Raw genomic sequence first — 25875 nt, 5'->3', positions numbered from 1 at the left:
CATGTTGACGTGTAAGTGCCCTTGTGGCCTATTTGCTGAATTTATGTTGAAGTTTGAAGTTTTCGTAACGTAAAAAAAAAACAAAAAACAACAATTAATCCAAAAATAGCGTTTACTAATAGCTTATTGGCCTCATCATGGAATTGATCGATTAATTACTTTTGTAGCTCATTGCGTTAGAAGATAACGAATAGTCATTTATATGAACAATTTATAATCTTAGTTACGGTCTGATAAGAAGTTTCCTAAGACTATGCCGGCAGTTAACTGCACTGTACACTCTCAAATCACTTGAGAGGGGCTGCCGCCGACAGCACATCTCCAGGACCGGACGTTCCAGCAAACTCAGCTGACTTACACCGTTGCAATATTATACTAAATCTAGTGTAGATACATGTATTTATATTACCAACAAGTTCTGCCAACATTACAAGTAAAGATAGTTTTAGCTTTACGATAACCAACCTACGGAGGTCGTATGCAACCTGTTGATAAGTTGATAAATATTCACTTTTCTGCCCCATTTAAACTTACATTTTAACATCAAAATGTTGTATGTATGTTCTTATCATTCGCTCGTTCGATTCACTCGCGCCAATACATACTGACGTAATTCACGCGCGAATGAAAACAAAATGACACCATTTTAATATCAAAATGCAAGTTTCAATTGGCCTCCTATGTACCTACATTATATTTATAGTTTACATACAGACACACTGATAAACAGATTAAATTTAATTATAATCTACTTAATCTGCGCGTCTGAATTTGTTTTTTAAGCAAATGACCACTGATTGACCCAATCAGATCAAATAATGACAGAGACAAAGATGATGTTACTCAATGTTTCAGTAATCGCCTTCTCTCACTACATTTCGTTTTTTTAGCATTAGAAAAAGACTACGCGATCTTGACGTGTCTTTTAATTGAAAAAGCTTTTTAAATATCATTAACTGTTACTTACGAAAGCAAAAGAATGTAAATAATCGTATATGATTAATAATTGTTACATATTTGCCGTGACCTATTTTTCATAAATGTTTTTCAATAAAAAGACACGTCATGATTGTTTACATTTATTATAATGCTAAAAAAACTAACTACATAAGTACATATAACTGATCGCATGTTTAACGTTTGTTAAAGAATTTATTTAATTGCTCTTAAAAGATTATGATGATGGCGGTAATGACAATGATGACAATGAAGATCACGATATTATAGAAACGTCCATATTATTAGGTATCGTGTTTAGTCAATAATCAGTATCATCAAGCTTCAATCATGGCAGTCATTAACTGATTATTTTAATTGTTGCTATGCTGAAATTGTAATTTCATGTAGCTTTACTGTTTTATAGCAAGAAAATGCCTAGATAAAATTGTTTTGAGCACCAGTCATTTACACCATCCTACCTATTGAAAAATAAACGAAATTTTTCCGCGCTGCGGTCAGATCATTTTGTTTGTCAATATTGAAGCGTACAATACCAATATGATGTTTGCGGTCGAGCCCAATGCAATACGCTGGTGTTTACCAATATGATACGAAAACCATGATAGTTTTTCCTAAATTTCGATCGGGTATTAATATTCACTTATATTCGCTTTTATTTTAATTTCTATGCTAAAATCACTAAAACCAGACATGTTGAAAATACCTAACTTCTTTCTGTTGCTTTATACGAAATCGTATACACAAAATAAAATACTAGAAAAGTTAAAAAAATTACATATAAAGAGTTAGCATGTGTATTGGAAACTGCAATTATAATTTTTCAGTGAAAAGTGATTTACTTTTTTACGAATAACTTTTGGGTTATTTCTACTTCAGAATCAAAACATAAACAAAAATATGAACATTATAAAAATAAAAACATATTTCGGTACAGAATTTTTTGTGTGTTTATCAAGAGTTTTATTTTTCTTTAAAAAGGTGATACAAATGCACATTTGCATATAACGCGTAGACTAAATATTTCAGTCTGCAAAGTTTGCTTTTGAAAAAGTCGGTACACCTGGATGTTGAATTCTACTTTATAGATGCAACTCAACTGCAACGCGAATGAAACTTGAGCTAAGTTGGGGGAAGCCAGCATTGTGCATTCGGCAACGCTACGTTTTTGTTCTTTAACTGAAGTTAGTTTCTCAGAATCAGACGGTCGTCTGATTATTGCTCAAAGGAATAGCATACTTATCTTTAAACACTACATAGATGAAGAAACCGGAAACTTGAAAGTAATTAATTCCTTAAGCAGTACTTCTCTGCAACACTCTTGCATTCTAACATATATAGATACATCAAATAAGAATAATATCTAAATGATTACTATGATTAGCAATGCATTATAGTGGTAAGCCAAGTCCTACACTAGCTAAAGTGGGTGTTATCGAAAATGTATACCACAATGGGCTAGACTTTAATGTAATTTTAATAACGAGTAATCTAGCTAAAAACATACAGAGAAATACATGCAAAATTTAAAAATATCGAGTGAAATATGAGGAAATTGTGGTGACCAAGTAATGTGAGCTTTCCTCACTCACCACTAAGACACCTTACCTTACCTAAAAATAACATTCATAAAGAAGGGTCTCCTAGAGTAGACTACTGGAATAGTTTTTAAACAGGATCTATGTTTGATCAATAATCATTTAAGTATACCAACTTCAATAATTGCAGGATCTGCTTTAATCAACGTATGTACATATGATATCAAATGAACATATGATATTTATTAGAGAGGAGTTTTGATGGATTATTATTTGCTGAAATATATTTCCATTATTGAACACGTATTTCTGAACACGTTTGAGGCTTCCCAATTAATTTTGCATTACGTGGCATTCTATTAAATTGAATTTGCGAAGTGGTTTTGTAAACAAAATTTTGTTTTATAAAGACACACGTATGTTCATTAGTGGTAAATACATACATAAGCTTTATTGATTAGACACTTAGGTATAGATTATTCAAATAACGACGACAGAATATTTAGGTACATAAAAGTACCTAAATTGAAAGAAAATTAACGAAACGACTAATTAAAATTTCTATGTTTATGATATGATATTATGAATTAAATATATATGTATATGTAGCAAATATTTTAATGAAAGTTAAGAGTTACTATAGAATATGGCCCTCTTTGGTATGTTTAAGCTTTCAAACAGTATTTAGCATGCATAGCATAAAGCGCTTAATATTTCAGTAATACGTAATTCCATCTCCAGCTCACGTCCAAGAAACTGTACTTATTTTTTGTAGGACATTAAAGGCCTTGGCATTTTGGAATGTTGCTAAATCTCGAAAGACGTGCAGCAGGAAATGTTCTCTTTATCTTGCACCATCCGCCTTCCGCGTACCTTCCGCTCTCCATTCCGCACCGCCGCGCCACACAGCGGAACTGACAGGGGTTTATTTACAATAAAATATGTTTCGCTAATTCTGGATCGTGCTTTGAACGTTCTAATGTCTAGTTAGATGTTCCGATCGCTTCAATCGTTTGTTGAAATGGCTAGAAATTGCTGAAATCTACCTTTACCTTTACTTTTATTGTAAACCAAATACTGATGAGGACATGATATACATATTTATTATAACCACGGGTTTTGATGGTTTCAGCCTTTAGGTGTTTTTTTTTATAAAATGTAAATATTAGGTATGTATGTATGTTGATGATAGACCTTTTATTGGTTTTAAATTTCAATATTGAAACAATAATGGAAACGAAATCATCAACTATAATATGAGGTAAAAAGTAAAACTGACAGCCTGTTAAATAAATACATATTTAATTACACAAACGGGTCTAAAATATGTGTGTGGTGTGTATATATGTGTGGGTATTAAATATGTGTACAAAACGCGAGAGTTTAAAGTGTTAAATAAATACATATTTTAATAACAGCCTATTGCCGCGCAAAATATTAAACAAACAAAGAAGCGAGGAAACTAAGCGAAAGATACAAATTGATACACAGCGGGAACTCCATTTTTACAAGAGACAGGCGTCGCAGGCTATTGTTTCCCTAGTGCAAATGCTGGGGGATTATCATCAATCACCAACTGCAAATTGCACATGGCCTTTCGGAATTCACCCACTGCCATTTGTGTGCCGTCTGTAGAGATGGGCTGACCATTTGGCAAACGTTGCGGCTTAAGTGATTGGAGTAAGTTTTTCTACTATTTTTGACGTTGTTGGACATAAGTATATACCTATTTAGATAGGGACCAGACGCACTGAAACTTTGACCTGTGAGAGTATGCTAATCGAAGATTTCAATGTGATATTGACACCACAGTAAATAAGCAGCGGGCTCGAGTGTTGTCCCCTACAGTCCACACACGCTCCTTGTAGTCTTAAATAGCCTGAGAAAACTTAATCGCATCATTACTTTACAATAATGAATACCCACCGGGCTACCGCATAACCCGGGCTAACAATTTTTTTTTATGAATTCTAGTTCGGTCGATTTATCGTTTTCATATGCTCCCATATTGTAAATTTCTTTGAAATAGCTAGAGCCGGTTTGAAGAAATTATTAAATAAATTACACAAACGTATCTGTAAAAATATGATAGACTACTCTTTCTCTTTGTGTTAAGGTATTAGAGAATGGTTAATACTTTTGAAGCGTAATAGTCTAATCCGCTATATTTGATTCTGACAGTACCTGTATTTTAGCGCATGATAAATACAGGTTGAGGTTGAAATGTTGATTCGTATTTGGCTGTTAGTCTAACAGTATCGAGCACATCTCTAGCCGGTTAGGATTAGATAGCATTAGTTGAATCGAATTCCGTGCTAAGCGCTCTGCGGGGCTATGTGTTACGGTAACGCACGACCGCGTCTTGTGCCGCTCTAATCGACGACGGTGCAGCTGCTGCGTGCTCCAGACTAAACCTGCACCGGTTCCGAATCATGGGGTTTTTAAATACCCGTTAATATCTTCTAATTTTAAATATTTCCAGTAAGCTTTTTTATAAGTCATCCATTACCCTTTGATGTTCGTAGTAATAAATAATGAGGTAAATAGTAATTAGTAGATTTAAAAGCACTACTCATTTAAAAAAAAAACTCATACATAGGTATATCTACATTACACAAACACATACATCTACATTATAAAATAAAAGTTAATTACGATGAATAGTCCACGATAACAGCATTTGAATCATTAAAACTTTAAACGTAATTATCTCCAATCTCATGTTTTAAAGTTACATGAGTTGTGCGTGACACGGCAGACTTGGTAATTAATATTTTAAGTCCAGATAACTGATATAAATTTCACTGCTTGTAGATACATTTAAAATTACATATGTAGAGGTACGTGATCATTTAGTGCGTTAGGCCAATATAAATTCGATTTCGCCCGCAAAAGTTTCAACGATATTTAACCATATTTCATCCACTAAGGAAATGGCCAAAATTAACAAATAAACTTGGTTTTAAGTTTGCCAATTTTCGTTTGGTTTATGATTTCCTACCGAATCGGTAGAACTTCCACAACTGAGCTTGTTAGTGAGAGATAAATGTAACTTATTTTATCGTTTTCTTCCCCCCCTTCCCCACCATCGAAACCCGGTGCCCAGCTTGTATCGCCGTTTGCCATCGTTCGGTAACTTAGACCAACAACAATCGTAAAAAGATACCCGCCACGGTTAAATTAAAGCTGTTTCATAACGGTTTTAATCGTTTCATTTGTAGAAATTGATTAAGGCTTTGTTGTCCAATAATTTACAGATTCTTTTATTTATTTACGCTGTGTTACTTCAAATTAAGTACTTAGTAACAGAGACAATTCGTTGACTGAATACAGTATACAGGAATTGACATTTTCGCGAGTTATCTAATGGTTTTACCAATTGACTACGTAGAGTGGACACCTGATATTACTTCATCTTGCGAAATTGCTATTAATCAGGTAAATTTTTCTATATCCATTTATGGGTTGTTTTTTATTCTTTCTTTTCAATTGTACAAACATGTTCTTACGAAATGATTGTTTTTTTTGTGATGCAATTATTATTATTATCTACTTGTTTAGTAGTAGGTACCAGAAATGTATGTCGAAACGAAAATGTTTATAAGATAATCAAAATAATTCTTATGTAACTGTGTAAAGAACGTGTGATATGATTGACGATAGATATGTATAATCGAAACGATTGACGATAATCAAAGACATATGTAACTTCGTATAAGACGAATAAAGTCTAAGGAAAAAACGTGCCTCGGAATTCAAGTAAAAGTCATTCTCGAATAGGTGGCGCACACAACTTTAGCCTATCCTCGGCTAGATGGCGTGACGACACCGTTTCATATTTAACAATTTTAACACATAGATATCAGTGAATGAACATGGATCAAAATGATATAAAAAATATATAATTATTTATCCATATATATACATTTTTTGATAACTTTATACGTTTTCATTTTGAGTTTTAGTCGTGTGTCGATAGATGGCAGTAAATTTACAGTGACTACAAAATTTACAATGACAGGACCCCTCTATACTATCTATTCTTTTTGCGATAGTGAAACATGCAAATAAACTCCTTCTCAAGATGAGAGATGCCTCAACTATACGTCCTTTACTTAAAGTTGCAGTTCATTTGAGTCTTCTTTAATTACAATTCCTTATTCAGAGAAGAGCAGGAGCTGGGAGTTCCGAAACTATTCGAGACACTAAATCCGGTTGCCAGTACTGTAGTAGTACTCGTATCTAAGAGCGCAACATGCATACCCATGTAAATTTCTAGGCGAGCAGGCCCTCGTTAATTTGAGTCTTGTCACGGGGCACATCCCTTTCTTAGTAGCGAGTCTTGCCTTGTTCACAAAACATTTCGTAGATGGTTAGATAGTCCCTACTATTAGACGATCCCTAGATATGTTACAACTATGTTAGTCGTGAAGTCAAAGTTATGCCGGTTTGTTTGCGGCGATGCGCCGTGTTGTCGTTGTGAATAGCAGCCTTGCCCGCGCCTCGTTCAACCACTAACAGCTTCTTGGCTGGTTTATCTTTGCTATAGATGGAGGAAATTTTAAATAATAATTTTAGTAAATACTTTTTTATTGCTCTTTCTATGAAAATATGATTGATTGATTACAGACTCATTTAGTTAGCATAGCTAAAAATTATACAAGAAATTATACTTATACATATTTGACGACCGGTCTGGCCTAGTGGGTAGTGACCCTGCCTATGAAGCCGATGGTCCCGGGTTCGAATCCTGGTAAGGGCATTTATTTGTATGATGATACAGATATTTGTTCCTGAGTCATGGTTGTTTTCTATGTATTTAAGTATTTATATATTATATTTATCGTTGTCTGAGTACTCACAACACAAGCTTTCTTGAGCTTACCGTGGGGCTTAGTCAATTTGTGTAAAAATGTCCTGTAATATTTATTTATTTTATTTATTTATTTTATATATAAATGCAATTTTATATGTAAGTAATTTCAATATTTAAACAAGACTATATTTTACAGGCTTAACTCGATTTCATGAAAATGCTCCTAACTGTATAAAATTATATCATTTATTTATGCTGTAAATAAAAAAATGTAATGATTGTGCGTCATAATTTACAAATACACCTGTCACTGAAATGACTTTGAAATCACGTATAATCCACGATTTGTGTGCATGAACTTCACTCCTATTTAAATACTTATCCTTAATCTTATCTGTACAAGCACCGATAAATGAACAGAGAATGTTAGAAGAGCTACCGTGTAAATATTTGTCTCATGCTAACCATTTTATTGTAAACTCTGCTAACGCACTGTTGTTACGCATTTTGAGGTCACATGTAAATCGTTTCTGCTGAAGCAGGCGCAAAGCGGCGCTCAGTAGCGAAGGAAAACAACCCAGATTATAGAATTATCACTTACAACTTAGTGTTAATTACTTAATTTTTTTACATACCTATTTGAATTGCACTCGTGTGATGTGTGACAATTGCGTGCATGCATTTTTTCTATTAATAAAAAATACGTGTTAAGGTAGAGTTTTAACTTCAAGGCAGTAAGGTACCTAAATAAATTCGCTAAAGATCTTTTTAGGCCAGCACTAACGCAAAGAGATTTGATCTTACTAAACAATTAACAAAGAGCTAAAAGACATAGAAAAGTCTACGGGATATGTCTGATATATAGTACAAAACTTGGCTATTCGGTGATACGTAGTTATTCGGTGATAGTCAGTTTTATTGTCTTTCAGCCGAGTTGCCCGGTAATTTTATTGCTTAAAACAATATTTAAGAGATACCATGGATGTGACTAACGTGGTGTAATATGGTTTCAAGTAATATAATTACCAGGTGATGATGCTCTCCTGACCGATTTTGGCCCCAGCGACTGTGTGCTCTGGACTAGGCAATTTTTAGCTCGTGTTATTAGAGTGTAGCTGATCCACTCTCTGATGCGCTCTTAGGTGGCTCACGTACCCTATCTTCTTGCTAAATACTCGAGCGCATTTTGGGCACGTCAGCACACCACCTACGTGGTTGTAGGAAACTGAGGTTGGCGGCCGAGCCTTAGCGGCTAAAAGACATTAAAACTGACTATCACCGGATAACTACGTATCACCGAATAGCCAAGGTTTGCCCTACCTATGTATTATATAAAGGTAAAATGAAATAACAGCACATAAAACAGCTATCAAATTGAATTTAATTAATAAAAAGTTAATTTGTTTTAATCGCTTTGTTTTTATGACATTTTACAGAGATGATTATTTTTAGATAATGATACGAGTCACAGATATGAGTACAGCAAGCTGTGGCCGAGTTGCTTTTGTATAACTGTAACACTCTTTGGTGTTAATAGGTGTTTTCATATCATTACTTTGCTAGTATATTCTGTAAGCGTTACAAAAAGTCTTTCCATACTTTTTTCAACGCAATAAAAGGAATTCAAAAAATTTAAAAGAGTTCCTCCTAATTTGCAAATAGCAAAACCATACAATCCACATTCCCCTCGCTATTGAAGACGACAGAAGCCAGATGTACCGTCGTGTAGCAGGAAGCCGAGTGTCATGACGCTGTCTGTCTTAATCTTACACGTCCCCGAGAACCGTGATTTCATGGCGTATCCGAAAAAAAATATTTTTAGCAACAGCTTTTATACCCGAATAAAAAAGTATGTATTGCACTTAAGAAAATTTACCGGCGTTTAAAGGTGACATTCAGATGGTGACTGCACAAGTGCACAGCAGCCGCGTCATCTGCAGCTGCACGAAAAATGAGCATTGCGAGTACTTACCGATTTTCTTTATAAATAACGATGCTAGAATTGCTCTATTTCTTTCGGAGTACAATTAATCTGTCACTCAATAAATAAAGGAAATTTACATCGCTACTGCAACTTACAAGAAAAATTGACAGACAAATGTTATGCGTTGTAAAATTAATGACAAATTATGAACCCTGCTATCTTTTGCTGCACAATGTTCTACATTATACTCATGTAGAATATATAACAAGTTACAACCAACATCCAAATCTACGCGTACGAAGTCATGAGCAACAGCTATATTTACCTACTATTCAATAGGTACATACAAACATTAACTATTGAAAAAAAAAGTAATGTAAACCTATTACTTTTTTTTTCAATAGTTAATGCACCCAATTTTTCGTATAAAGCTTAAACGTGCCAAAATGATCGATTATCGTGATAACATTGCATTAATTGCATAACAGTCATCAGTCGTACCTGTGTGACCTTCATGGTGATTAGTGTTTGTATGTACCTATTGAATAGTAGGTAAATATAGCTGTTGCTCGTGACTTCGTACTTACTTTTTATAAATAATACAATTTGTGAACAAAACAGGAATATACGTATAATTATATTAATCATTACTCGAATCGCGATACTTACAGTTACATCGGTACCGCCCCAAGCTTTCTCGGTCACCACATGAGTGAAGAAAATCGTAAAACTTGTATTATATTACTTGTATTACTTGTACAAAGGTTAAGCTGTAATTAAAAATAAACTAAAAGTTGTGTTTAACATATAGATTACAAACTGTTGTTTAATTAGAGCACATCGTGTTATTTTTGCAGTAAGTATCTACCTGTCAAAACATCAGTGTATACTATTGTTTTTGAAAGTTTGAGAGAAAAATAACGAGTAACCTTTCACACGCTTTAATCTAGACTGTGCGCTTAACGCGGCGTATTTACGCATTCACACCTTCACCGATAACTATACGGTTACCATCAGTTTGTCACTGACATAAACGCCGTCGAGAACGTAATTTACTTTCTATACATCTCGCTCGCACTCGCATATTAGTGCAAACGGGATGTATAGAAAGTAAATTACGTTCTCGACGGCGTTTATGTCAGTGACAAACTGATGGTAACCGTACTAATGATTATTAGCGGTGAGTAAGTAAACAGTTAACTACTCTCCTATACCTACCTAATGACGCTCTAGTTCCTTATCGAACGTAATCGACTCTGCAGGAGCGAGATGCTATATAGTTACTAATTGCTATTGAGCATCAGATTACACTTATACACACTTATACAATATTTACTCCTAGAATATCTTTATTAAAAAAAACCGGGCAAGTGCGAGTCGGACTCGCGCACGAAGGGTTCCGTACCATAATGCAAAAAACGGCAAAAAAAAAACGGTCACCCATCCAAGTACTGACCCCGCCCGACGTTGCTTAACGTCGGTCAAAAATCAGGTTTGTTGTATGGGAGCCCCACTTAAATCTTTATTTTATTCAGTTTTTTTAGTATTTGTTGTTATAGCGGCAACAGAAACATCATCTGTGAAAATTTCAAATGTATGCTATCACGGTTCGTGAGATACAGCCTGGTGACAGACGGACGGACGGACGGACGGACGGACAGACGGACGGACGGACGGACAGCGGAGTCTTAGTAATAGGGTCCCGTTTTACCCTTTGGGTACGGAACCCTAAAAAAATACCGATTTACTCGAAGGTCGGACTAGGGAACAAATAAAATTATTTTATGACATATTTATTATTTGTTTTTTTAAGTACTCACATAAATGTGAGTCATACTTAACTTTTACTATGGGGCCAACCCCGAAAATGCGAAAAAAAATCTGCCGTTTCATACATTTCGGTGAATCACGTGTCAATGTTTTCTATGGAACAGCTGATTTTTCGCGACTTTAGGGTTGGCCCCATAGTAAAAGTTGGTAAGTATGACCCACATCATATTCACCCCTCAGAGTAGGTATGGTCAGACATAACAAAACCACCCTGTATAAACTTGTACAAAATTATGATTTCAATAATGATAAGAAATCAATTTTCCTTATTGCAACTTGCATAGCTTGCTGATTAACTGCTAGGTCTTATCAAATTTACCGCCACAATTCTTAGTCAGCCGCCGTCATCAAATAGGTATTCCTACTAGTTATTCCTAAACCTTCATCAGATACTCGGGCCTCTAGTGGAAGACATACCTGCTTTTTCTGATTTCAAGCCTAACATTGAAAAATAAGCTCTAATTGTTTCCGTAAAACTAAAACATCGCACGTCACATTGTTGTCATGGAATTGTAACGGTGTCGTAACATCACTTTGTGCCGATATCCATTGATGAGCGCGTAGTCGAACGCGGTGGTCGTCCGTGAGTTGACAATTAGCATGAGATGTGCTGGCGCGAAAGCGTAGCTAGCACCTGATAGTGACTCCTAGTTTTGTTAATTGTGTTAAACGAATCATTGTTTTAACACTTATTCTGTATATAGTCAGTGGCGAAAGGTTAGTAAGTATGTTTATTATTTTATTTTGCATTTTTATTTTTTTATTTATATTATCTTTTATTATCTTTTTGGTCTATACTTTGATAACGTTTTTTTTACCACTAAGATGAAAATGATATGCGTGTTTGTATGCTGGTGTTTGTGTATGCGTTCTAAATACCCGGAAATGCGTTTTAGATTCGTTATCTTAACGTTCTTTTTGTGAGATAGATTTAATACCCTACAGCATCCTTTAATACCCAAGTTAAGGTATATAGGTTACCTAAGTATAAGGTAGATAGGTTCCCTATAAGGTAGATAGAAAGGAGTCTATAACGGCCAGAATTAAAATTAGGTTCAAATTGATTATACTCGTAGTTAAAATGTACCAAATATTTGCGATATGATAACCAAGCAAACTGTCACCATTGGAAAAATGACCTAATACTTGAGACCTTACTAAATACCTACAAGTACTCAGAGAAAAAAGAGTGATTGTAGTCAGTATCGTTTTTACTATCACATGTTATTAAATAATATCCCATACACAATGGAATTTACAGAAGTTCAATGAATGATGACGAATAAGTAAAGTCCAAATAGATATGCTGTGACTGTGACTGACCGGTGCCGGTTGTTATCGATAAACAGAACTAATTAAATAATATCACAACGTTGTGTTACAGTTATCAAATTAGTGAATATTTACTATGGAAAATAACCTTAAAAACTCCAGTGACCTTGAATTTCATATTTACTTAAATTTTAAATTAAAGCTATATTGGCTGCAATACGTATGCTAAATTAATAATTAAATAGGCATACCATATAAGTACTTCAAAATATTACCTTCCCTTCTTTTGCCAATCAAAGAAACAAAAACGATTACAATAACAAACGAAATTATTGCGCACCTCGTTGCTCCAAGCTCATGAAGCCATATTGCTCAAAGATTATCGTTTTTGACGAGATTATAATTAACTATGGCTTTCAAACCTGACTCAATGTTAAAACGGATGGCAATTATCGTGACATTGGCATTAGGTAGTAAGGTAATTTTCCTAGTAGGTACAATACAAAGCTGAAATATAGTTTATAATAGTGTCAGGTTTTTAGGGTTCCTTAGCCAAAATGGCAAAAACGGAACCCTATAAACCTGACTCCATACAAGTAAATGCCTAGTGTAAAAGTTACATTATGGTTGATATTGTTGTTAAGAGCGTTTTTGATCTATTTCATTTGGAAATAATCGCTCCGAAATTCAAAAAACGACGTATATGCACGTTACGCACTTTTGCTTGTATGCCTTTTTGTGTCGTATGAAGGTACAAAAGCCTCCATTCTGCGTAGCCCGACTCGCACTTAGCCTGTTTTTTGTTATTCCGTGTGTAACGGTCATGGCAAGTGCGCAATGTTGCTTTATCTGTCAAAATAAATTTATAAGCGGTTTTACTGTTACTGTTATCGAACGGCGTGATAAAGATTATGATAAATCGCGCTTAACAAAAATGGAAAAAGAGCAAAACAATTTAAAACTTAATTATTAATAATTATAATTTTATAAAACAAAACTCAATCATGTACCGATGAATCATTATCATAATTATAATTTTACAAGAATTCTCAAAATAATATACCTTACTATAGTTTTTTTACGTGTAAACCGCTTACTTCCGCATATGTTTAGTTGGATACGTTTTTAGAATCATAAATGCATAGATAGGCCGTTAGTTTTATAAATAAATACTTACAAACAACATTATTACACGCACTTAATATCAGTCGCTATTGTATGTATCAACCAAACAATAGAGGATGAGGTGGCTAGTCAAATAGTTTTATTTTAATGTGCGAAAAATCAGTGTGAATGACCAATGTCATAATCTGACGTCATACATTTTATAGCATTTTCGGTTCAAAAATGCTATAAAATTTACGATGTCTGATCATAATCAAAGTCGAAATGTCAAAAAATGACGTACTTGTGTTCAAATGAAGTTAACTGAATAAAAAAATCTTTGTAATACTTAAGTACCTACAGAAAACCGACACCCCATGCTTATGCCTATGGAATTTGGCTAATTCTTTGTAAACAAACCGCCCTCGAACTTGTGATAGGTATAATAATTATATTAGTGAGCCACTTATCCAAATTACTTGCTAAAATCTTATAACAAAATATTTCGGATACTTATCCTATCACCATAATTAGTATTTACCATAATGAATGTAAAATTCTAACTTAGGTACTAATAACTTTCAGGGTCCCTTACTTTTTCATTTAAGTATAAGAATGATTACGAAAATTAGATTAGCAACATATAAAATGTTTACATACCTACGCCTTGAATTATTCTACATCAATAATGTACATAGAATAAACATAATATTCGTCATAATAAGGTAAATGATGACATTTAATCGGAAAATAACGATACTCGTGTTGGCTTGTGAGCTTATAAGTACTTAATGTCAAAGTTCAGTAGTGCTGGCTCTGCTGTTTGATATAAAGATAAAGATTGAATAAAAAACAAGTAAATTTTACAATGTAGCAATACATAATAGCAAGACTATGATCGATAACTATGATAGTAACGCAATAATAAGGTTATGTACCTACTTGTACTTTGGTGACGTGAATAATTATTTATAAATTAATGTCATAAACTAAAGAAAAAGTAAACCGTCGTCTTCAAAAACTTTAAAACCTATTATTTAATATTATTACTTTCTGCTTCATAGAGACAGAGAACACGTATTAAAATAATCAAATTTCCACAATAATGTGAACATTAAAATGTTTAGAAAACATTTCATTTCCATATCAAGTATAATATAGTTAATATATTTAAATATAATTGTAGGTATTTTATACCAGCTAATTTTTAGGTCATCTCCGAAACTCATTGTTATTACAAATTACAAGTTCAACGCTTCATAGTATTATTATGTGAGATAACAAGACTGTTTCCATTTAAACCGACTGACTTTTGATCTCAAACTCATTACATTTCCACACTTATCAGGACACACCCACGTAATAAATGACGTCATAATATAAATATTTAACCATTGTACTTAGTACTTACGGTTAGATTGGCATGAAATAACTTGACTACTTAAATACACCACAATAAAGGAAAAAATAGGCTTATCGTTATTATTGTATAAAAAAAAAACATAAAATACGTTCATAACAACATGCTTGTTCTAGGAATATATGCACTACTATTATTTCACAGATATTAAGCAAAATAGAAAAGTTATATGTTTTTATTTCCATAAAAAATATTTATCTCTTTTGCATATTGAATATATTTTCATGTTATAACGTTACTGTCGTTGATGACACTTGTAACTAGGATTTGTAAATATATACGCATTACTTTTATGAAAATTGAAAGAAAGAAGAAGAAAGAAAATCAATTTATAGCCACAAGAGCGAATACAGAAAACACAATATTTAAAAACAAGTTACTTAACCTATAAACATTATCCCTATATTCTATAATCTTAACCAGACTACTGTAACTTAATAACTAGTTAAACATTTGCTGTGACAAATGGTTTGGGCGTCAGCATAATGCTGCCAGCATCAACTCAGCATGAGTGACACTGCAGCGCTGTTTTTCAGCCCAGACCAAGTTACCAATTAAAATAAATCAAATTAGCTCCGTACTTAACATTTCACTACACACAGACTTAGCCACTAACGAAAACATGGGCAAAATAAATTTCAATTTATATAAATAATAAAGTGCCGAAAATTGTAGTACTGTAAACGCCCCAACTTAAATACACCGTCGCCATGCAAGCTGTATAGACAAGTAGGTAGTTACTTACGTAATCGTAGTTTTTAGGGCACTGACATTACTTACAAATAAAAGATATCACTTTGACCGAAAAATATTTTTAAAATAGGTAGTAAACTAAAAGCAAATAAAATAAAATTTCAAAAGCAGCGAAAACTTCTCATACAAAAGATACTAAATTTAATAATGCCTTGAAAATTTTTGTTGCAGAATACTGTCATTTAATTTAACTAAACTAATGTGTTGAAGATAATAGAGATGACTATTATGGAAAAAAACTCACTAGTGCCATCTCAGCGTGTTGAGAAAAGGGTGACGTTAATACCACCGGATGGAGGTTGGGGTTGGATGGTGTTACTGGGAGTCGCTGTGTGTAATGTAAGTGATCATTTGATTCATATTAATAATATATGTTACCTCAACTTCCCGCTCTTAGTAAAAACGCTTTCACTAGGGCAAACTCCCTAATTAAAGCTAGCTTTCCGAACGGCCTTGGTGAAAACGCGTTTCTACTAGTTGAAACTAGTTTTTTGTCCTCGGTGAATACTAGTTTCTAGTAATTGTTAAAAAACGAATTTTATTGAAAACTATTTTTGATTAGACTATACTCAGTACAAATTAGTTTCTTTTCTAAGATAACAATACAAAACAAATGAAAGTGTACCAACTTTTCAGTCACGGTTAACGTAACGCGCTCCTCCTAGCTTCACGTCTTCGTTTCCTAATTAAAACACGATACCGAATATGTCCTTAAACGGACTATTTTTATTACACCATGTATGTTAATATAGAGTTACAAAATTAGAATTAAATTGTTGTATTTGACCAACGTTTGTGCCCTTAACTCCTCTTTATTATTTAGGCCACATGACTGATTAAATTTAGCACATTTCTTACACCACTTAAACTACTTTATAACAATTACATCGATTATTCTAATTATTGTTTGCTAATTTTATCACAAATAAATGTGTTCGATTCAAATATGTATCGACTGCAGCTGTCGCAATATTATGATGTTTACAAACAATTTTGCAATTTTGCATCATGCGTTGTTAACATAACAATTTTACGATTTATTACATTACATAATAGTTTCTGATTTTTATAGAAATTATCTACATACTGATTGAAAACGTAACATGATTTAATAAATTATTGTATCTACACATATAAAATGGTTTTATCAAGTAAACAAATAAAGTGAATAAATAATTTTAAGTAGGTCGGTATTATTTCACTACTATAAAAAATAAATTCTAATTTCAATGTAAATTTCACTAACTAATGTTGAATGAATCTAACACGCGTAAAATAAGGTAAATTGATACAGGTACACAATTTTAACTGTGGAAATATTGCAGTAAAAAAAATACAGCAGTAATCAATTATTTATGATTATATTTACTACAAGGATCTAACTAAATCCAAAGGGAAAATACTCGAAGGATTAATAAATTATTTGTAATCCACTTGGCATGTCCCCATTCTTACCTGATAACCTTAAGGACATTATTGTCTTGTTATCGACCGTGATATACCGACTTGTAATGACGAGATTCATTTGTTTTCATCACCTCGCTGAAGCAACTACAAAGCAAACAGGATATTTTTTACAATTTATCTTGCTATTGATAGAGTCGACCACCCCGAAGGCCGCTGTGTTTACGCTAGTTGAAACTAATAAACTAATAGCGATTATAGTATCTTTTTATCGGAGCCTGATATCGGGGTTATATAAATTACAACAGTATCTATTTGAACCGATCTATAACATCCAGACTCTAGCTATTTACATGATGTAAGTAAAACATTTGAGATGTAGGTAAAAAAAAAGGAAGTAGGCTTTTATCTAATTTTCTAAAAACAATAAATCTTTTGTTTATAGGTAATTTATCCTTTTATCTATCCGTTAGGGCACCGTAAGCTATAGGTTTTGATTACCCTAGGTACCCTCCCTAGTAAGGCACATTGCCGATGCAATACTTTCCGTTTGAACCGGCCATATTATTTGTTAAAAAAAAATAGGTATATTTAATCACAATGTCGTAAAATACGAGTATGTTATTGTGGTTGATTTGTGATCTCAAAAACACCGATATCTATCAGATATTATTAAACACAGCGTGGAATCGTTCTGATTAGGATTATTTTAAGAAAATAGAAAAATATATTTATCAACGAGTCTGCAACGTCGATAATTATCTTTTAATTACACTTGTTTACAAATAAATTCTAGTACTGTTAACTGATTATTGAGAACATTCAAGCCGTCACTTAACTTATCAATGAAATTGTCAGCGATATGCCTATTTCCGCAGCTGCAGTCGCGTCTATCTGTATGTATGTGTGTATGTTCGCGATAAACTCAAAAACTACTGAACGGATTCTCATGCGGTTTTCACCTATCGATAGTGATTCTTGAGGAAGGTTTAGGTGTATAAAATATTAAGGTTTTGTGTAACACATGCGAAACCACGGCGGGCCGCTAGTATATAACAAATCAAAGATGCAACAATTATACACAGAAAGGTTCAAATATCGAAATAGATTTCAATAATAGGTACTGTTGTAAGATTATTTAATATTTAAATCTACCAACTGTCTATTATTGTTTCTGTTCAGTAATTAAATTAATGCATTTGTTTTCCAGATATTTAATCAGTCTATGCTGTCATTATTTAGTTTATTATATGGAGATCATTTAGAAGCCATGGGTCACAAAACATCAGGAGCAGCTATCGTCCTAAGTACTATGTTGTTTGTGACAAATTTCGGCGGCCCCATAGCCGGAGCGGTGCTTAAACTGACGTCTCCAAGAATGGTATCAGTTACTGGTGCATGTTTATGCACCTCGGGAATATTTCTAAGTGGTTATTCCACTAATATTTATCATTTGATCCTGACCTACGGCGTTTTGTTGGGTAAGGCAAATACCTGTTTTACTATAACTATAAATGTACATACAGATGTAGTGCATAATTGTTTTTCTTCGTATTTTCTCGGAAAGGTTCGTATTTGTTAAGCTACTTCAGTCAACCTCAGTACTTTTTGTACCGAAACTAACTGAAATAGCAAAACACGTTCGTACGTTTCCGTGAAAATACGAAGGAAAATAATTATGCACTACATCTGTACATATTATATTGAATTTGTGAATTTTATCGTAATTTAAACTACATACCACTAGTCATTAGGGACATAACGAATAGTACTTTAATTAAAACGACAATACTAATAAAAATATATATGTCAGTGAAATTCCTTCTCCTTCTCACATACCTAGCTAGTAGCAGTAATAGGCATAAAAACACCTACATAAATTTATATTAAAGGAAAAATGGAAAAATTCATCGCTTCGGGCAAGACTTGAACTTAAGGCCTTTCTTTTCTTTTTTCTTTAATATACAAATATTTAATATCGCTCGCAGAAAAAAATGTAGGAAGTAATTAGTTTATTGAAAAACATGTTTGAATCTTGTAGATCGGGATCTCTAGAAGAGTGTCGTATGCATAATTGTTAGACCGCAGTTTGACTTCTGATGATGATGATGACAAGGATCAGAAGTCGAACTGCGGTCTAACAATTATGCATACGACCCTCTTCTAGAGATCCTGATCTATTCATTTGTTTACATAAATAAATTGTCCAAATGCAAGGTGGGGTAGATTAGTAATCAATTTGTTTAAAGATAATTATCAAGCGATACTATTTAATTTGCGTGAAACATTTTTAAGAGACAATATCACGTTACGTAAACATTAACCGACTTAACTTTTACGTATACTTTACAAATAAGGTACCTATACCTACTTAAAGAGGCTAGACTGGTGAACTAAAACAACATTAACAGTCGTTAGTTTGTTCCAGGTATGGGCTTAGGGTTTGTCCAGAACGCGTCGTTCGTAGCCATAAACAGCTACTTCAAACTGAAGAAAAGTCGCGCTGTGGGTCTGGCTAACGTGGGCACAGGTGTGGGACAGACTGTGATGCCCCATTTAGTGCGATTCCTGCTAGAAAATTACGGATTCAGAGGCGCTTGCTTGCTGCTGTCCGGTTTGAGTTTGAATGGGGTAAATAAATTATTTTATACTTTAACCCCCTTATTCATAAACGTCTACTAAAGTTAACAAGCCGATAATAATCGTTTGTCCCTTTCCATCATACCAATACGTCGGAAAGGGACAAATGATTATTATCGGCTGGTCAACTTTAGTAGACGTTTATGAATAAGGGGGTAGGTTGATATATGTAAGTATGAGAACAATCCATTATTTGTATCACTGGGTACATTAATATGTATTTAATTCAATTCGACGACCGGTCTGGTCTAGTTAAGTAGGTAGTGACACTGTCTGTGAAGCCGGTCCTGGGTTCGAATCCCGGTAAGGGCATTTATTTGTGTGATGAACACAAATATTTGTTCCTGAGTCAGGGGTGTTTTCTATGTAATCGATATTCTATGTTAAATATGTATATCGTCGCCTAGTACCCATATTACAAGCTTTAGCCTGAGCCTAGCTCATGGGCCAGGTTGATCTGTGTAAGATGTCCCCTTATATTTATTTATTTTATTGCTAAGTATTATTGAAAGTCGAATAATATGTAAATAGCCAGCACGGAAAATAAAATATTTTTGTGTTTGTTTGTATTTTAGATTGGCGGAACACTTCTAATACAACCTGTAGAATGGCACATGAAAAAAGTAGAAGAAGACGTTATTTTAGATGAAAAGTTGCATTTATTACAAACTCAACATAAAGATATTGTGTTAAGGAAAGATTCTATCACAAAAAAAGAAATTTACAGCGGGCTGGGGCGCTCCACTGAATCGTCTCTAGGGAAGGAAAAGCAAACTGACGGGGATCAAAAGTTCAGTAGTAATAAAGAATTTACCAATGGCGTCAAGTCAACAGAAAACGGATTGAATGGTAAGTTTTAAAATATTGTAGACGATGGTATTATAGCAAGTTAAAATACATCATTTAGCAAGCCGTTACAACTTAAATAAATGAGTAGGTTTATTGAAGAGTAGAAAAATCCGAGCTATGCGAAAGGTGTTCAAGCACGAATCTACCGTATGAATCATAAAAACAAATTAAATATATGCTAATAAACTATAGTCTGTATCTTTAGGTAGTTAAATAAAAGTAAACAAAATCTACCCTGAAATGGCTCCTTAAGCCAGTTGAGGGTAGATGAAAACATTACATGATCAAATAATGTAGGTTAAAGTATATAACTACCTGAAAATATACAAATTATTTGTTTACTTACTTACTCCTCTGGCGCAGCGACCCAAAAAATATTCCTTTACTTTTATTTAAATACCTAAAGATACAGAGTATAGCTTATAGGTTTGATAGGCTTAACATATCGTAAACATACATAAGTACATACTTTTTACCAGGAATACAGATAATAGGTATAAGTATATTGTTGTTTCAACAAAAATGTTTTTAGGAGGATTTACTTCTGCTCTCAAAGCTCCTTGAAAAATAATACATCGCTGCGGGTCGTTCAGATAAACATTAACCCCCTTATTTATAAAACTTTACGGGCCTGATTTAGATAAATTATGTTATATCCCTTTCTTACAAATACATAAGTCAAAATGAAAGATTAGAAAGAATTGGAAAGAAAGACAAACGATTATTAGCTATGAATAAGGGGGTAAGTAGTTCATATTTTTTCTTTAATTTCCAGGGAATAACAATACCGTCGCAGTATCGAAGCCCAAGCAAGGTTTAGTTAAGAAGTTGTATGATTTATTCGACATTTCTCTCTTATCGAGCCCTCGTTTTATAAATATAATTATCGGAACCTCGCTGGCGGTAACTTCGATACAAAATTTCAGTATGCTGTATCCGTTCTTTTTACAGGTAAGAAAAAATATTTTCCGATATTTTTTCCTGTTTTCCTTGTTCCCTTTATAATTTACACCCTAGTTGTCCTTACAATACTTTGTCTATTTGCTTACAATACTTTATCTGCGTATTGTTTAAAATACATTTTTGCCGCCTTTGCTATACCCCATCCGCTCTCAACGCCCCGCGCTGTTCCAAGGTTGTCCCAGCTTCAAGGGCACAAGATTCATCAGGATTCTTGCAGTTGTTACGTACAAAGCCAGTCCGTTTGAACACGGTTGGCGCTACACAACAAAGGCCCTATAGATGATGTCATTGAGGCAGACGTGGCGGGACAGGTGTCATATTATTTGTGCAATACAGACCGTGATGCCCAAGACTAGGTATACATATATAAAAGTTGCTTAGAAGCAGCAGCGGAGAGAGCCTGTGTTGAGCATTGGCACCCAGACGAAGTCCAATAGCCAATATTAGAATATTGGTGCTAGAACCAGAAGCTGGATTTCCTGCCAAGGCAGTAAACTTGCCAATGATAAGTTCAAATATTGAATGGATATCAATCTAATAATCTAGGACAGATATATCAATACTTTTCGATATATCGTTAGGTATCGAAAAACTATCAGCAACTGGGTTTTAATAATCCTCATAAAATAAGTAGTTAATATACTAGTGGTTTTTATTTTACAGAAAGTTGCTGACATGGATAAACAACAGACGGCTAACTGCATGTCAGCTGTGGCCCTGGCTGACATTGCAGGCAGGCTGATATTGCCCGTTTTCCAGGACAAGTACAGGATCAAGGCCAGATGGATGCTTATTATGACCAGTATATGGCTCATTGTTGTAAGGCAGAGTAAGTTTATTATTTGTTTTATAATTTATGGTAAACTCATGAACACTTAAAACATCAATATTTGACAGCCGTTGAACCACCTTAGTGATCCCTTGGCTCACAAATTTTTACGTAATGAAAAAAAAAAAACATTTAAATGGCTGACTTACTGAGCCTGTTCTTGTCGATAAATATTTATATTAATGAAATAATAAAAAATCGTAATAATGTATTGAAATCTTCATGGTTAATAATAATTATTAACAGTAGCTTAAACAATGACTTTCTGTTTCCAGTATTGGCATATCAAACAAATCAGATGGTTCTCCTGGCTATGTCGTCCATTTACGGATTTGGAAGAAGTATGGTGATCGTCGCAAGGAACATTGCTATATCTGAACAGGTCAGAATGGACCAAGTGCCAGCCGCCGTAGGCCTGGGCATGTTGACCATGGGCATAATCGTACCCCCTGCGGGCTATTTCCTTGGATGGATCAGAGACTATACCGGAAGCTTCGTTGCCAGTATAACAGCACAGAACTTATTATTGGTGGTCCTTTTAGCTACCTGGATACCTGATATGCTGTTATTGAGAAAAAGTGAGAAACAAAAGAAGAAAAAAGAACAAGAACTTATAAGAATGACGTAACTAGAATGTAATTTGAGTTATTGAAAATTGCCGAACAAAATGCATTGAGATAGGTACCTAGCTATTAGATAGGAAAAGTAGGTACTTATGCGGCAGCTTCATCTTCATCATCTTCCTCGCGTTGTCCCGGCATTTTGCCACGGCTCATGGGAGCCTGGGGTCCGCTTGGCAACTAATCCCAAGAATTGGTGTAGGCACTAGTTTTTACGAAAGCGACTGCCATCTGACCTTCCAACCCAGAGGGTAAACTAGGCCTTATTGGGATTAGTCCGGTTTCCTCACGATGTTTTCCTTCACCGAAAAGCGACTGGTAATTTATCAAATGATATTTCGTACATAAGTTCCGAAAAACTCATTGGTACGAGCCGGGGTTCGAACCCGCGACCTCCAGATTGAAAGTCGCACGCTCTTACCGCTAGGCCACCAGCGCTCCTTACTTATGCGGCAGCTTTATATGATGAGATTTATTATTTTGAGTGTAGTAGGTAGTTAACTAACTATTTATTTCAGTGTGTCCGAGTGTTTTATGTAAAAAATACGCCACACGTGCGAAAAAAGTTGCATTTATTTAATTCCTAATTGAGTTCTTATAGTTAAGAAGTATTTTTAATATTTTATTATAATAAAATCATGGTAACACATTATGACGCTAGATTATAAAAAAATATAAATGTCAAAAGAAATACTATTTCTAATTATATTTCATACAAAGATGGTTCATTGAAACCGGCTGTGAAATTAGTCTGTTCAGTGTTATTTGTAAGTAACTAACCTAATTTGTTTTATGTGGTGATACCAGTTGTATACAAGTCTTAATAAATAAATATTTTAGCAAGTAAATATTTAATCTAGGTAATGTATGTGATGTTAATATAGCTAGTCCAATATATAGGTTTTATTAGTGAGTATTTGTAAAAAAATATACATGACTGTCTGTTTTTTCTATACCTATTAGTTTCATTTAACCGTAATTTTCTGAATACATTAATCATTTTAAATTGTGGCGTCTCCTGTAACTGTCACTGCCAACGTCGTGCCGCAATAATCTAACAGATGGCGTTAGGGAGCTAGAACGCACAAACAACTAAGAAGATACTACGTCTAGAACGCAATTAGTATGTGAGACCTACATCGCGCTTACGGAGTTATAATGTCATTTTCTATATATATATAACTTCCGACCCACTCTCAAAGGACTTCGGTCCCCAGGCTTAACACCCGCCTGAAGAGAGTACTCTCTATTGCCTCTCTACCTTCTACAAAATAATTAACAGTAACGATTATTATTTGTAGTGTGTTTTTTTTACAATTTCAAGCGGGGCTTAAGGATTTATTTAATTACGCATCGATGATTAGGTGCACTGTAAACGTCCATACTCGTACAGTCGACGTCAAAGATATGTTTACATTTTTCGCCTTATTACAAAGGCATAAGATGCAAAAGTGTAAACATATCTTTAACGTCAACTGTACCATAGAATAAATAATAGTACTACCGTACAGAAATTTGACAGCGATTCAGGGACATTTCATGCTATTCCTTTTTTATGTCCCAATCGGCTATTTAGGGTTGTCAAAATTCAAGTGATTATCTTATCTGTGGTCGTGCACGCAAAAGGACGTCAAGTGGTGCCACCCCTAATAATTGCTCGGAGCAATGCTGAGCCGAACGGAGCCGAGTTTGCCCGAAGACAGGAGTGTCTCCCCACTGCTCGTACATGGACTTAATGTTAAGATAAACGTTGGTGACAAGTGGCATAGTTGTGCCAGGCGATGTAAAGGGTGCGAGCAGCGCTTTGGTATCTAAAATACGAGGTGTTACAAATGTGAGGATGCTTAGCTTCACGCTTATATATCACAGTCGGCTTGACACAAGCTTTTGTAACGTAAATATCTGCAAGATGTAGTTACATATACTTGTTATTTATACAGCTTTTAGTTTAGAAATTTTGACAGAGCCCCGTCCTTGTTTGTAAAATTTGGTTATGCCATAAATCACCTAGGTACGTAAAGTGTCATTCTATGGAACTTGCTAACTATGTAAATAAAAGTCACTAGTAAATTCATCATTCAGAGACAATTTCAATATGGTGGTTTGTTTACATAGTTAGCAAGTTCCATAGAATGACACTTTATGAGATGGACTGATCAGAGACCGAATATTTAATGTATGTAGAGAGCTGTAAATTTCCATACTTTCGTTCCGTACATTCCGTTACCGTCATACAAGGTCTATGAAAAATGGTAACGGACAATGGAGTGGAGACAAAATCTAGGGACAAGTTTTTTCCTATTATAAAATTCCTGTGATTTTGAGTAGAAATATCATTAAAAAAGCAGATATGTTGCAAGTGTCAGTGGTTCGGTTTTTGAATCTGAACGCCGCTCTTGGTATTGTTTTAAAGTACGCGCACCTTAAGTGGATTTTTTTCGTATTTTCTTCTTGTCCCTTAACGAATAAAATACGTGTTATTTAATTAGTTAAAACTTTGTAACCTTAAGTGTACAATATCAATTGATATTAATTTTGTTTCTCTTGTAATCAATTGTAATCAAGAAAACAATTTGGTAATTTCTCAAAAGAAACTAAAATAGAAAATAGATATTGAAGTTTTAATTTGAGTTGCGAGAGCTCTATTGAAAATTAGTTTAATAATGTTATCTTTAAGTTATTTACTTTGAAAATTCAAGATTTAAATTAAGTTACGTTTAATGCAATATTAGTGGATATACGAATTTAAAATAGTTTATTAGTCTAGTATCCCTGGTATTGAACACGAAACTACATTCTGTTAGACTAAGGGGCCTCATTCTCGTATATGTAATTGATGTTGCAAAATAACAGCAAAAACTTATTGGTCGTGAGAGTTTACTCGCTCTGTACGGATATGATGGTCGTTCTTGTCTACGTGACAGCGTGATAAAACGCGATGTCCGTCACTTTCTAT

The 25875-nt window shown here is 34.1% G+C and overlaps 1 protein-coding gene across 1 annotated transcript; it reads left to right on the top strand.

Moving 5' to 3' along the window:
• Positions 1 to 15789: 15789 nt before the first annotated feature.
• LOC134789983 (monocarboxylate transporter 12-B-like) lies at positions 15790 to 23874 on the top strand. The gene is made up of 7 exons (XM_063760722.1): positions 15790 to 15953; positions 18229 to 18499; positions 19447 to 19649; positions 20234 to 20507; positions 21283 to 21458; positions 22134 to 22299; positions 22575 to 23874. The coding sequence occupies exons 1-7, from the start codon at positions 15834 to 15836 to the stop codon at positions 22925 to 22927; spliced, it is 1563 nt and encodes a 520-aa protein (XP_063616792.1). The 5' UTR covers positions 15790 to 15833; the 3' UTR covers positions 22928 to 23874.
• Positions 23875 to 25875: the final 2001 nt, after the last annotated feature.

This window comes from Cydia splendana, chromosome 4 (genome assembly GCF_910591565.1).
Source record: "Cydia splendana chromosome 4, ilCydSple1.2, whole genome shotgun sequence".
Lineage (NCBI taxonomy): Eukaryota > Metazoa > Arthropoda > Insecta > Lepidoptera > Tortricidae > Cydia > Cydia splendana.
This window is presented reverse-complemented; position numbering and strand designations above follow the sequence as displayed.

Bases quoted from the DNA above. Each gene is read 5' to 3' on its own strand.
- LOC134789983 (XM_063760722.1), top strand. From the start codon at position 15,834: ATGACTATTATGGAAAAAAACTCACTAGTGCCATCTCAGCGTGTTGAG. The intron at 19,650-20,233 runs GTAAATAAATTA...TTTGTATTTTAG, and splicing joins CCGGTTTGAGTTTGAATGGG to ATTGGCGGAACACTTCTAAT. The intron at 21,459-22,133 runs GTAAGAAAAAAT...TTTATTTTACAG, and splicing joins TGTATCCGTTCTTTTTACAG to AAAGTTGCTGACATGGATAA.